Source organism: Cottoperca gobio, chromosome 17 (assembly GCF_900634415.1).
Source record: "Cottoperca gobio chromosome 17, fCotGob3.1, whole genome shotgun sequence".
Classification (NCBI taxonomy): Eukaryota; Metazoa; Chordata; class Actinopteri; order Perciformes; family Bovichtidae; genus Cottoperca; species Cottoperca gobio.
Window position 1 is genome coordinate 11,227,870 of NC_041371.1, and position 13,876 is coordinate 11,241,745.

Here is a 13,876-nt window from a genome sequence, read left to right on the forward strand (position 1 = left end):
AATTATCACAATAAAAAAAAATAGCTCTTTAAAATGGATGCCTTCTCAAATCATGATAAAAGGTTGACTAAAGACCATTAAGGACATTAATTGCATTTTCCACGCTATTAGTGAGAACTGGGGACATGCTTTGGCAGCCTCTTATTTCCAAACCCTGTTATTTCGCGTAAAGACTGTCTGTCATCGTATTCAGAAGCAAGAGGCGAGAAAAGAGAAAGAATGAGGGAAAAAAAAAACGTTTCCAGTCTCTGAGGCAACACCCACCAGCAATTTGAGGGGTGTAATTGCTGTTCAAGGATAAAGAAGGAGAGGTGAACCACGAGAGTTCTGTTAGTAGATCTTGGAAAGATTTTTTTAATCTAGGCTAAATGAATACAAGCGCCAACACTTCATTCACCAGCTTTACTAGTGCATTTATTATAAAAGAACTATAACGGCTATAATTGTTTTTTTTCTTTTGTGATTCTTCTAAAATATTATTTCTACTTGAATTATGTAGCCAAAAATCTATTTCACAATAAACTGCCACAATTAGATTTATATCGATAAATGCAAAAATGGAAATACATCACATGCATTATATTTTAATTCCTCGCGGTGGCTCATTTCTGATTTGTTTGTGCTGATTAAAGTATTATATTATAGACTGCTTAGAGAACTTTGATTGGTTGAACTTCTGGTTATATGCCACTAGTTGTTGCAGCTCTCCTAAGTTTAATTATATAAAATCAGACAATTCATTATTTAAAAAAATAATAGGATTGGTAGGAAATTCATTAGCCCCAGTTTGACCACTCTCACATGTATAACCATTACATTCGAGTCACAGCGCTAAACATCTGCTTCTCTGAAAAATAAATACCCATCGACCCATCGAAACCAGAAGGCCGTTAAACAACACATACGGCTGTTCTCAAGGTATTTACAGAATCCTCAAAGAGTCTTCTCAGTATCTGGATGAAAAAATATAATGATGTGACTAAAAGATTTTTAAAACACAATTTTCCTAAAACAGGTATCTGTAAATAACCAAAGATATTCAGTTTGATAGGATGTACAGCAGTTTGAAAATGGCATTTTCTGCTCTTTTTTGCATGAAAAATGACCTAAACAATTAATCGATAATCAAAACAGCTGACAATGATTGTTCTGAAGTTTGACTAACTGTTGCAGCTCTACCATCAGCTTTACCATCTTTGATCGGATTAGGAAAAACAACTTTAAACATCACACCGAATATTTACTTTTCGCATCAGATGCTTAGATTCACAAGAGGTTTTTTAATGTTGATAATTCAATAGATTTACTTTATGACTAAGCCTAATATACATACTTTGTATATATGTATTCATACTAACAATAGTTTTGATGTTAGTTTTGGTTTTGCACTTTTTTCATAGAAAATAGATTTTGTTTACATTGAACACCTATTTCCAGTTGGGCCAGTTGTATGGTGTAACTGGCTTGATGCATCCACGTTCTTATTTTAGCACGAGGGGTGTTGCAGGCTTGGCTGTCAGTGCCGCTGTTCCTGTGGATGAATGATTCGACCAATGTGCTTGGACTGTTAGCCCAAAGCCCCGCTCTTTCTGTCCCTGTGACTGTCGTATTGATTCTGTTCAGCCCCGCGCAGCCTGTCGCTATGGATCTACATGCTAACACACTGCCTCCAGTGTTGCCTGTCCCGCCCCGCTCAGCCCAGCAAGGAGGCCTAAAAAGCTGGCCCAACCTTTGACAGGCTAGTTAAAGAGTTATTTTAAGAATTAGCAAATGGGAACTTTTTTTTTTTGGAAGCTGATCTTGGGAGGTATGATTTGTCCTATGGTGCCAATGTGAGAGCAGCGTTTGGAGCGACGATGACACCTGTGTCCTTGTTCCTGTCAACTGCAGGTGTCTCGCTAACGCTAATATCCTCCGACAGACCAGGAGCGTGTCCAGCTACTCAGCCTGGTAGCTGCCTCATTGCCTGCCACGGAGGGCACGACTGGAGCAGGGGGGCAACTGACTGGACTACAGCCCAAACGCTGCTAAATGGCACCCCAACGCAGACACAGAATTACACAATGTCATACACAGGCTGGGGAATAACAGAGTACATGAAATGGAATCACATATTTACGATACAAAAAAAGTAACTGTATCCCTTTACAGTTATAGAGACGTGATAACATTACTGATACATTTAGTAAAAATGGGGATTATTTGCAGGATTCCAACGATATTGTTCCATATGTGCACACAGTAGACGATGTGTTCATTCTTAACAGCGAGGATGTAAAGCTGAAAAGGGAAAGTTCTGCCTTCCAGCTGTGAACATGCCTGGGAGGTCTGAATAGCATACTTAAAGTAACGTTACGTTTAAATGCGCATAATTATATTGCTGCCAGAGACACAGTTGGATGCTGGAATGAAGTTCCTTGCAGCGATTTTATTTCTTTACTCAAAACAAACCAGCATACATTCCCAGTCTGAAGTCTAGTTTAACATATTCTCGTTACGCAGGTAATAGTCAAATGATCAATACTCCTACAAATACAGCCTAAAACATATTAAAATCAGTACTTAAGTTAAATAAAAGTCATCTAATTGTTATGTATTTTCTCCTGTCTTTGTTTGCATATCTGATATTGAGGTAATCCAACAGTAACAGAAAGTAAACAAGTTACTAATACTTGCATTAGGTTTCTGACTGCATTTGTTAAAAGGTCATTAGTAATTGTAATTAGTAACATGGTAACAGATTTTTAAAGAAACCCTGATTACACATCCTGTAAGACAGCAAAGAAAACGTTGAGAAGGACAAAAGGAGATTGTTTACAGGTCTTACGTTGATGCCCTGTGGACTGTACATCTGGCTGGCTGCGAGGCTGTCACTGTATCCTCCGGTCTGGCTGATAACATGGCGAAGGGTATCCACCTGGAACAGCGGGGACACACAGACAAAAGGCCTGGTCAGACAAAAGCTCTGGATAACAAAGACAGCCATGCACAAGGAAAGGTCAGCCTGATAGTAAAAGGGTACAATAAACAGGAAAAGGTTACAAACAGAGAATCAGAATGATTTGGCTGTTATTACAAGCTTGATAACAGATGTTGCAAAACGACAAAAAAACAAGAAAAATGGCGAGATGTAACAAATTATAAATGCATTTGTATTTGTGCTTTAATAATACATCAAAATCAGACATTACAAATACTTCAATTCACTCAATGCTGCACATTACTGACAATATTGTTTGCTGTGTAAGCAGACAGTTGCTTTTGAATGATTAGTCTCTATTGTTTTTTGTGTGTGATGTTTATAAAATTAGCTATTTTGCTTTGAATGTTTTTGTTTTGTACTGTATTGTTTTTTAACATCTACCTGCAGATGTGTTGTGCATGGAAACACATTTACCCATTGTGGCTGCCAATACAAATACGGTGCAACTGAGGTGACATCTTACTTTTTTTCATGGAAAACTGCCATTTCCATGTTCTTCGCATATTCACTGAAAGCTGCTTTGTAGCTTTTGGCAGCAGCCGTCAGGTTATGCATGAAAAGACACGTATTGATTTCCCAACACATAAAGCTACTCTACTCAGCAGGCCAATTAACTCAAAGTTGTACTTTGTCTTTTCTTTTTTCACTTACTTTTAATTGTACAGCCCTGAGAGCGAGGCCATTCTGACATGTTCAGAAAAATAACCCTTTTAAAGGAAGTTTCAATAATTAAAAGGCAAACCCCGAAGACCTATTTACCTCTCATAAGGGTCGTCCCTTTTCCATATTCATGAACGACCTAAAGCATTTGGAGAGCTGATCTGAATAGAAAAGGGGGGATGGAGGGATCGAGAAATGATGCCAAAAGCTCTGAAACCAAATGAGAATTTCACCACGGGTGGTGATTCCTTAATCTATGGTGAGAGTTGTAACACTCCGAAACATTGTGTTGGTCATCACTGTCCACTGGGGCAAGGTCAGGGAGCTACAGTGCACCAGTGGCTATGTGAACTCTTGTCAGGAACACTGATGAGTGTTGCACCGTTTCCAAAACTGTCTGCAGTCGTCTACTCAATTCTTGGTTGACAATGGCTTCTACATTAATGTAAAGCTTCAGGCTAAGTATAACCTTTGTTTCACTGTGTAGGTCAAGTTACTGTTGGCATCTGCACTCTCAGGGTTGACAGTGGTTGAACAATTTTACATGTGGTCTCAAGAGTTTGTCGGCTTTAGGTCACTGAAGCTCCTTTCCCACTGGACAAAAAACCCCACTAACACCCACTCACATCTGGCCTTTGACTTCAGTGGGAAAAGTTACAATCGGCATTCTTTCCCGGGACAAATGACTCAGCAGTAGTCATGGATATCTATAGGCTCCACCTCCGATCAAAAGTGATGGAAACATGAGAACCAGGTTGAAACACTATTTTTTCCCCTTTGAAGTGAATATATAACAAATAAACAGGGATTTATTAACGTACAAACCATGCAGTTAATATGTTCTCCTCAAAGCCACACATTGAATGAAATAGTAATTTTACCACACCAACACAATTCATTCAAAGTCCTGTTTTCCTTTGTTCCAACAATCCCCAACTCTGTTTTGAAAGAGAGACTGAATAAGTACCGGATATAAAAAAGAAGTTACCACCGTTGTTAACCAGCCCTGCTTTCCGGTGCGTCTGTGACATTGAACGTGACACACCATAAAGAAAAGAAAATAACCGGAAAGGCATACTTGTGTGCTGGCAATGGGAAAGGAATCTCTCTCCTATTTTTAACAGCGTTTCCAGTGTTTAAAAACCCGCAGCTATGTGCTAAATTTGGTGGAAAGAGAGTATAAGCTTGGAGAGGCGCCTACCTGGGATTGTATGTTGGCCCCAACCTGCCCCCCTTGGTATGAGTCCCCATTGAGGGACTGCACACTCATGAACAAGTCTCCGGAGTTTGACATGTTAAAAGAGCCAGCAGAACCTGAGAATACATAGAGGCAGAGAAGAAGAAAAAGAGCAAAGAGTAGGACAAAGAGAAGAGAAGAGAGAGAAGAAGGTAACAGGGAAGAAAAGAGTAACAGAAAAAGGAGTTAAAATGATCATGCTTAAGCAAAAAGTGCATTGAGTGTTAGTTTGGGAGGGCAGGCATCAAGAAAAAAGGCTTTCTCTTCAAACATGCACGCTGCAGATGCAGTATGTGCACATTAAAATATCACTGAACCATCATTTACAAGGAAAAATCAACCAGCAAGAACCTTGAGACAGAAAATCATCATAAAACTGTTTAAGTCCAGTTAAAACAAACCTTATGGATTATATTGTTGTTAAATGCCCGTGCTGCTACTGTTTCATTAAGGAAGTAATAATTGATCTGCAGGAAGACCCAAAGAATCGTCTTCGTCCTTTAATGGACCCCAGCTCCCCAGATGTAAAGAGACCATCGCGTAACTTGATTTCAACACCCGGTCCTAATCCAATACAGTTGCGAAGTCTCTATATGACAAAAGACTCCGCTTGCCCTCTGAGCAGCTTAATGGCATGCACAGGGTCAACCGGACAGGAGGCAGGAAAAATTAACGTCCACAAGACCAAGAGGTCAATAACAGAGACGCGGAGAGAGAGAGAGAGAGAGAGAGAGAGAGAGAGAGAGAGAGAGAGAGAGAGAGAGCAGAGAGCAAGAGAGCAAGAGAGACAGACGGCAAAGGCAGAGGAGAAAGAGAGGAGATGGAAGAAGAAGAGCAAGAAAGCCACATTATATTACTGGGTTAGTTAAGGAGAAGAGGGGCCTTCTGTTAGTCGGAATGAAAAAACACCAGAGACTGAATTCTGGAGTTGGGGATCAGGTGATGATGAAAAATGATGTTTTCTTATTATTCTAACTATAGAGCTTCTTTTAATAAAACCCCAGTGGTCTGTGGTCAGTCTGTGATTCAGCTCACCTGCTGAATTGGGAGTTGATGGGGAGTTTGCCTGGCTGCCCTGAGCAGACACGTTGGTTGCACTGACTGCGGTCCTCGCTGCGTACATGTTGGCTTCTTCTTGGAACTTGCCGATGTTTTTCTTGTATCGGATTCTCTTGTTCCCAAACCAGTTTGATACCTGTCAAAACACGACAAGACACAGTTGTTGAGTTATAACAAATTTAAGCTGATATCCATGCGCACATCTTGTTATACAAGAGGACCACAAGGGAAATAAGCCTTCAGGCTTTATTGTGATAAATACTTTATTCTCTGTGATTTTTAACACATGTAATCGCTGCAGTGCAGTGTTATCAGTGTTTTTAAATCATTAAATTAATTATATTTAATTCATCCGCTCTGGGGTACCCTTCTAAAATATCACCGCCATATGCACAGGCATCAAAACCATTGTCATACAGTTGTTTTGGGCTCTCTATAAACGTCAAATATGCATGTTTTGGTATCGCTAGAAAGATAAATTATTATCTTTCATTCAAACCCAAGCTTGTTAGACAAACACAGATGTCACTGGAACCTGTCCCATTCCCTCGCCAAAACTATGACTTCTGTGTTTATTATGAGCTCTAGGAAAAAAACAGACAAATTGTGATACTGTGATACTTCCAGCACCCTAATAGCCTATCACACATCAAGTAAAACATGTAGGAACAAGCTAGAGAGGTGTTTTGAGCCTTAAAGTATTAATATGATTTTACAGAATTTACAGATTCAAATATCCACTTCAGGTTTTTTTCCCTACCTTTTTCTACCAGAGGGGCTCTGTATGAACAAACCAATGAAAGCCAAAGGAATACGTTTAACTTGCGGTGTTGAATATTAACACTTAATACCTAAGCCCGGATTGTGCTTCCTGCACCAGGTAGCACACCATCTATTAGCACCAGCTTTGAGGGCTGCTATGGCATAATTGGTTTCCACTTGCTCTACACATGGCTGATTATCTTTGGTTTGGTAAGTCTGGCTCCTTCTAAATGCAAAACAAAACGAAACCAAAATGCTAATAGTTTTTTTAAAGTAATAAAGTTGTGGATCAGATATATAGGGAAATATAACTATAATATAATTTTTACAATACTATTTTCCACAAACCTATATTATCACAAATGTAATCATACGCTGCTGCTTGGACAGAACGCAAAGTGAACACACAAAAACCAGGATCTATGATAAATTGAAAGAGTAAAGAAATCACATAAAATACCATTCGTAAAATACTGTATAAATGCAACAATAGCCAGCCGATGTTGGCACATCAAGCATTAGCATCAACCACATTGTTAACCCTAAAGGTCATTGTAAACCAAAATACTTCTAAGATTGCACTTCTTGTAAAACCCAGATAATAATATGTAAATGTTGATTTGTTTTTAACTAATTGACTTCAATCAAAGTAAAATCTCAAATCCTGCAAGGCCTTGGTCGAGTGCCACTGAATTTGATTATTTTTAACTGCACAATCTAAGCAGATCGCTCGGTAATTTTGGTTACCTGTGATACTGTAATGCTGCATTTCTTGGCCAGCTCTTCTTTGGCCTCCTCGCTGGGATAGGGGTTACTGAGGTGGGAGTAAAAGTACTCGTTTAGGATCTCTGTCGCCTGTTTGTTGAAGTTCCTCCTCTTTCGTCTGCACAGTAAGGAAGAAAAGAGACAGACAGAGCAGAAATTTATGAAAAATATGTGTTAAACAAATAGATTCATTCTTCATTTAAACCAGTGAATCTGAACAATGCTGAAAAATTAAAGAACGGTAATTAAAATGTGTTTAAACAAACAATCAATGAAGGAAACTAAAAAATCTAGAAAACATGCAATAGTTGACCAACATATCTGACCAATGGCAACACAAATACACACAACAGTTTTGGAGTACAATGTATGAAAACTAAAGGGTAGTTTTATCAGATTTCTTTTGCCCACTTCGACGGACACACACAGACCTGGCATCGAGGAAGCGCGAACGCAGGATCATGACGGCCTCGCAGGTGCTCTGTTTCAGCTGCATCTGGATGGAGCTGAACTTGCGGTGGATGATGCTGACCATGCGCTCAATCTCTTTGGGCGAGATGGGTCGTGTGCGAGACTGCTCCCTCAGCAGGTTCATCACATGGGTGGTGAACTCATTGCACGCCTGGATGCACAGACAGACAGGATTCATAAAAAGAAAAAACTATCACGGAGGCTCAACACTTTCAGACAGAACAAAAGGGTGAAATTGGATTCTGGAGAGGTTGCACCTTCACTGGTGGGCCTTGGCCTCATAGAAGCACTTCTGACTGTAACAGCAGCAGCGTTAGAGGTAATAAGAATAGTCTAAATTAAAGCAGCAGACACAGTGCCATGTTTCACGCCAAACAATTGTAGCAGTGAAGTCATACAGTGGAGGCAGCGAGACTTGCGTTGCTCTGAATATTAAAAAGACTTCTCTTCAATGGAAGAGAAAATGTGACAAGTGAAGAGAAATCTAAAATGACAGCAGGCTTTCAGTCCCGTTAACGTTCAAGAGGTTTAAACTGTCTCGCTCTCTTTTTTACTCCATCTTTCAGTCTACCTCGTTCTCTCTCTCTGTCTGAATCAGTCACTGGATATGACTGCATTCAGAGTCAAGGTGTCTGTTGCTTGTCAACACCAGGGTTACGTCAGTCAAAGTGATGCACCGAGCAGCCGTTCTGCTTGCACACACACGCCAGACAATACTCACTCATACGCGTGCGAGGTGTACGTAGCGTGGTGACACAAAAATGCTCAGGTGTGTATTGACTGTGACAGTTAGCGATGACTAGCCTTCCTCGAAGAAGATGACAAACTCAGGACGCTTTGACTTCCGAGGGAATGACAAGACGTTACAGTCTTTGGAAAAGAGCTGGTGTGTGACTGATATAATGGCTGCTGAAGATAACATCTCTGAAAGCTTGGCTTGTCATGAGTTGGACTGTGAGCGCTGATTTCAAGAGTATTATACTTAGTGAAAAATGTTCAGGACAATATCTCGTCTATCATTTCTACCAACTTATTCCTATGTTAGGATCACAGATGGAGCTTTTTCCAGCATGCATTGGACAAAGGAAAAGGAAAAAGACTTGGACACAATACCAAAACACTATTATCACTCTCACATTCTTAACTCTGGGTAATCTAGTCTTTAATTCACCTCAGCTGCATGTTTTTTCAACATAGAAAGGAACACAGGATCTCAGGGGAGAACATGCAAACTCCATACAAACAGGATTAAATGCCTCATCCATAAAAGTCTCTATACCTCATTTTTTTTTTTTTGTTATCCTAGAAGATAATTTCTTTTTTCGGAGATCAGGTAAGCTATTGAACATTGCCCCTGGAAGTGGTGTGAATCTGTTTAATATAACACCTCTACATCTTTTGTCCCCTATGAAGAAGACAGTAAACATGTTTGCAACTTAATTATGTCAAGACACATATTTGTGCATGTCAACATTGTAACAATTTATAAAGATTAAAATCACTGACATTCTTTTTTAAGTTTTGCCTCTGTCCATATCCACCACCAGTCGAGACGATGTCCAACTTTTTCAGTAGTTGCACATTTAAACAGAAGAGAGAAATTTAAAATTACAACACATCCCATAGCCGTCACCTCAGTAGTGGGAGGATTTTGGAAGAGGAGAGAACATTGATATGAACTTTCTGTCATGAAACAATGAAATAGACTATTGCTCAAAAAGGTGGAGTCAAAACACTGAGGTACAACAGGGGATTCGCCCAAGTATCGACTGTGCAGGGAACATTTAAAACAGTGCCTGGCTGAGTATGAGGGGTTGAATTAAGGCTTAGCGGGTGAATGAAGTCTAACATCCACATTCATTGTGTGGTACATGGGAATCCCAAGAATGCAGTTTTGTATTTACTGATAAAATACTTACATGACAATATGAATATGTATTACAAGAAGTTAAATAATTGAGAATAATAACAGCTGAGAAATTTCTCCCCACCTGTTCATATTTCTCCAGCTCTGTGTGGTAAATTTGTCGGATCTGAGACAGCTTGGCCCGGTAGTCGGAGTGTTCTGCTGAGTTGTCAGCACCGACGCCGCCAGCGGCTGCTGCGGCGGCTGCTGCAGCTGCCGACCCGCCGCCTTTCTCTGGCCCGGCCACGCCCTCCGCCAGCAGCATGTTGTCCAGTCGCATCAGCTGAGGATCTGGGGGCTCCTCCTCCTGCGCACCGCGGATACTGAGCACTGTGGAGGATAGGAGAAGATGACATAAGACAATGGTACTAAAACAGTCCTAGTTACATGGATGTTCAAAATGAGTAGCAAGACTCCTGACTGAGAAGGAGTCTTAACTGCAGCCTACAGAGTGAACTCCCTGAAATATGGCCATCAATTTAATAGTTCAAGTCTGTGCCATAAAACCCTGCCGCCTCACAGAGCCTGGCAGCTAGACAGGTCCATAAAACTATAATTTCATCGATTCTGACTATCATTTCATGTAAAAAAATAATTAACACAGCCTTCCATCAGAGTTCATCTTTCATGGCTCTCCTTATGCTCCGGCTATGTTTAGTTTCTGGCTGATGGCTTTATTATCTTGTCAGAAGCTATCCAAACAGAAAAACAAAGTAATAACACACGTTCGACATAGTATATTCATGCAAAGAAACCTGGCTCAGAAAATAATTTGAGCAAACCATTTCAACGCTAGATGAAGTTACACAAATATCAGAATCCAGTTTATTGAATTATTATTATTAAGTGGGTTTTCACAAATAAGGAACTTGCTTTGGTTTATTGATACATAATATATACATAGTAAGAGAAATTAAAAAGAAATACTATAAAAAAACACGTACAAGAAACATAAATAGAGAATAGAAGGCAAATACAAAAAATATATGAAGAAATACTATTAAAAATATGTACAATATTAAAAATAGAAGAGCGGTGCAGTTTTAAAAGTGGTAGTTTTGTGCAGAAATGTGCAAAGGTTCAATATAACTGCAACTATACGGAAAGAAGTGTGGAAAAGCTAAAAGCTTTAAAATGTAAATCATTTAATATAATTTAAGTGTGATCATTAAGGTCAATATCCTTGACATTAAAACTTTCCCATCTCAACTGGATGTGCAGTATTTTGTATTGTTTCTTCTCATACCATACAAATAAATACTAAATGAGCATTCTAATATCACACCAGTGCAGTATTTATAGAGTTGTAATCTTCATTTATCAGGACTATGGATGCTTTTACGACTGACACTGAGGTCTGTTTACACACTTGTTTGGGGGCTTTGAACCTGCACGTATTCACACACCTACAGGCGCTCAGCTCTCAACTGACACTCAGCTCCCATGGTGTGGAGAGTGAAGCGTAAACACACAACAAAGACAGGCCTGCTGAGACAGACATGCACAAACAACATGCACACATAATGTACACATTAACGAATGCAGTCTTGCTCACATCCACACACCCAGATAATCTAAAACATATATGTGACAAGGCTCAATTAAATACTGTAGATTGACGGTAGCATTTGTTCCTGCTAAACTTGCACAAATCAACACTTTTTACTGAAAAGTTCTTAGTATTTCTCAATTTAAGTTAAACAAAAATGCTGCCTGCTACACTAATACAATTGGTAGGCTCAGGCTAGCTGCCTTTTTAGTTCTCAGATACTTGCCAATTCCGAAAACTAATTGTGCACAAAATAATACAGTAAAACTGCAATGTTGTGTGAATGATGCTTGACGCAACTTTGATTTGGTGTGTATCATTACTGTCGATCAGAAGCAATGTCGAGGCTCTTTTGTAGAAAAAAAAACGTTATTAAAAAATACATTTTTGGAAGTTGAGAAGTTGGAATCGATGTGTTGTAAATCTTGATTCTTATTTAAAAATCATCTGCACTGCTCTGCCTCTTTCTGCCACCAGAAGGCTCCCTTGGTAAAGCAGCGGAGCGTCCTGCTTTTCTCCAAGGTGCTGAAGACAGGCGACCAGGTGCAGCCCTCTATTCCATCCACTGTCTTCAAGGACAAAGACAAAGCCCACGCCGCCACAACATTTTTCATACACACTTTAATCTACGCATCTATCAATATGTTTCAGGAAGACGATCTCATACTACACCCTGTATGTCTCTTCCATGATGACCGTAGACAGTGAGGGTAAATGACAGATTGTGTGACAGAGCAGTGAAGCCATATTGTAGCCCACAGTCACAGCGACGGCTCTTTTGTAATGAGGATGTAAGGTTGAGTCGCCCTGTGACCTTTCTGGTGAGCAGGGGGTCCAGATGGATTCGCGGGGAGCTTGTCTACCCTGGACCTCCTCTTTTCAACCCCCCAACCCCCCCTCCTGTTCCTCTTTCCTACCATCTCTTTTTCTCCTCCAGAAATAACATCATCCATTCCCATCAGCTCCAACACGTGAGCAAGCTCAGCTCAAGAGGCAAATGTCAATGGCTATCAGACGGTTGGAAAAGGTCAGGAGTTCAGACGTGGAGCAGACGCATGTGTGTGTGCGTGGGCGCATGTGCACATGTGCTGGTAGATGAATATGTGGGTATTTTTCATGTGAATCACACCAGCGGGAAATTATAACACTCGCCAATTTAATTCTGACAAAATAGTGGCACATCCCAACCAGAGGGGGAATCTAATGAGCCTAAGAGTGATTTATTCATTCCCTCCAAGTCCCTGAGTGCACAACTAAAAGCATGAAATGGATTAAATAAATACAATTAATAAGGAAAATCAAACAATTCAATGTGCTGTGGCATAATTACCCTAACCACAGCCATCAGCTTTATTTATTCCTGTTCAGTAATAGCAATGAAATTGATTAGACCTCAATGCCAGTCAGAGAGCTCGTCGTGAACTCTGCGACCATGCACTATACATTAACATAATCACCTGACAGAGAGACGGGTCCTCTATTACAATACATCACATGCTCCCAACACTTGCATTGTAACACCAAAAACCTTTTATACAACCTTTCCAGTCTATTAGCAACAAAGGCATAGAGTCCATACTGCGGCTTCCTTATTCCACGGACAGTCACAGATTAGTATCTATAAAAGGAAGATGGCCATCATCTCATCTTGATCATTACCGACAGACTTAATTGAACAATGAGAGGACACAATTCCCCCTCTCTGTCGCTTCCTCCCTCCCTCCCTCCCTTCTTCCTCTCCTTTGTGCATGCTCTTGTATAATTCCTTCCCTGAGATGTGGGGCACTAAACCCAAAAAGGCAAGGCATAAAAAATGAATACGTATCATAAACAATTCCCGAACCATTTCCTGAATAATGAATGGAATTCTAAGAATAAGCCTTTGTTTTTGGTTATTGACTAAATTAATTTCTGCTGTTTTGCTTCCTTAAGGGCTGGCTCATACCCATCACCACACTGCCTGGTGTTTGCAGACAACAGGAGTGTAAATAAACATGACGATTAAGCCACCCACTCATACAGAGGATATCAAGGTGCACACACACACACACACACACTCACACGCACAAACATACACGTTGTGCATGACTGTAAGCACACACAAACAGGAAAAATACACAGCTATGCACACTGGCAGGCTACCCTGAGCACCCAGCCGGCGCCCTGCGAGTGCTTTTAAATGAAAACATGTTTAATTAATGATGTTGAAGTATTCTGTCACAATTAGGAAGATTTACGGTCAAACAAGGCAGCAGTGATGTCCCTGACAGCCATGATGAAAGTTTACCCTTCTTGCCTCTGACTGGCAGTTATGCAGCCAACGCTGGACTGGATCCATTTCCCATCAATACAGTAATGCAATACACTCCGCAGCACTGTAGTATATATACGTGTGTTTGTGTGTGTGTCCTTCCTTGCCTAGCGCTTGTCCACATCACATGACCCCAGAGAGGGGCAGGCAGTGGCTGTGCTCTGTATTGATTG

The 13,876-nt window shown here is 40.3% G+C and overlaps 1 protein-coding gene across 4 annotated transcripts in view; it reads right to left on the reverse strand.

The window, feature by feature from the left end:
- Positions 1 to 13,876, reverse strand: part of pbx1a (pre-B-cell leukemia homeobox 1a) — a 52,134-nt gene that overhangs the window by 3,224 nt on the left and 35,034 nt on the right. The window contains exons 4-10 of one of the 4 annotated variants that reach the window (XM_029452753.1): positions 9,929 to 10,173; positions 9,444 to 9,500; positions 7,898 to 8,088; positions 7,449 to 7,584; positions 5,916 to 6,075; positions 4,845 to 4,957; positions 2,828 to 2,917 (exon numbers count right to left, since the gene is read on the reverse strand). In XM_029452753.1, coding sequence (XP_029308613.1) covers positions 2,828 to 2,917; positions 4,845 to 4,957; positions 5,916 to 6,075; positions 7,449 to 7,584; positions 7,898 to 8,088; positions 9,444 to 9,500; positions 9,929 to 10,173 — 992 coding nt within the window. The remainder of the gene's footprint in view (positions 1 to 2,827; positions 2,918 to 4,844; positions 4,958 to 5,915; positions 6,076 to 7,448; positions 7,585 to 7,897; positions 8,089 to 9,443; positions 9,501 to 9,928; positions 10,174 to 13,876) is intronic. The other 3 variants (XM_029452755.1, XM_029452754.1, XM_029452756.1) reach the window with 3 other exon arrangements.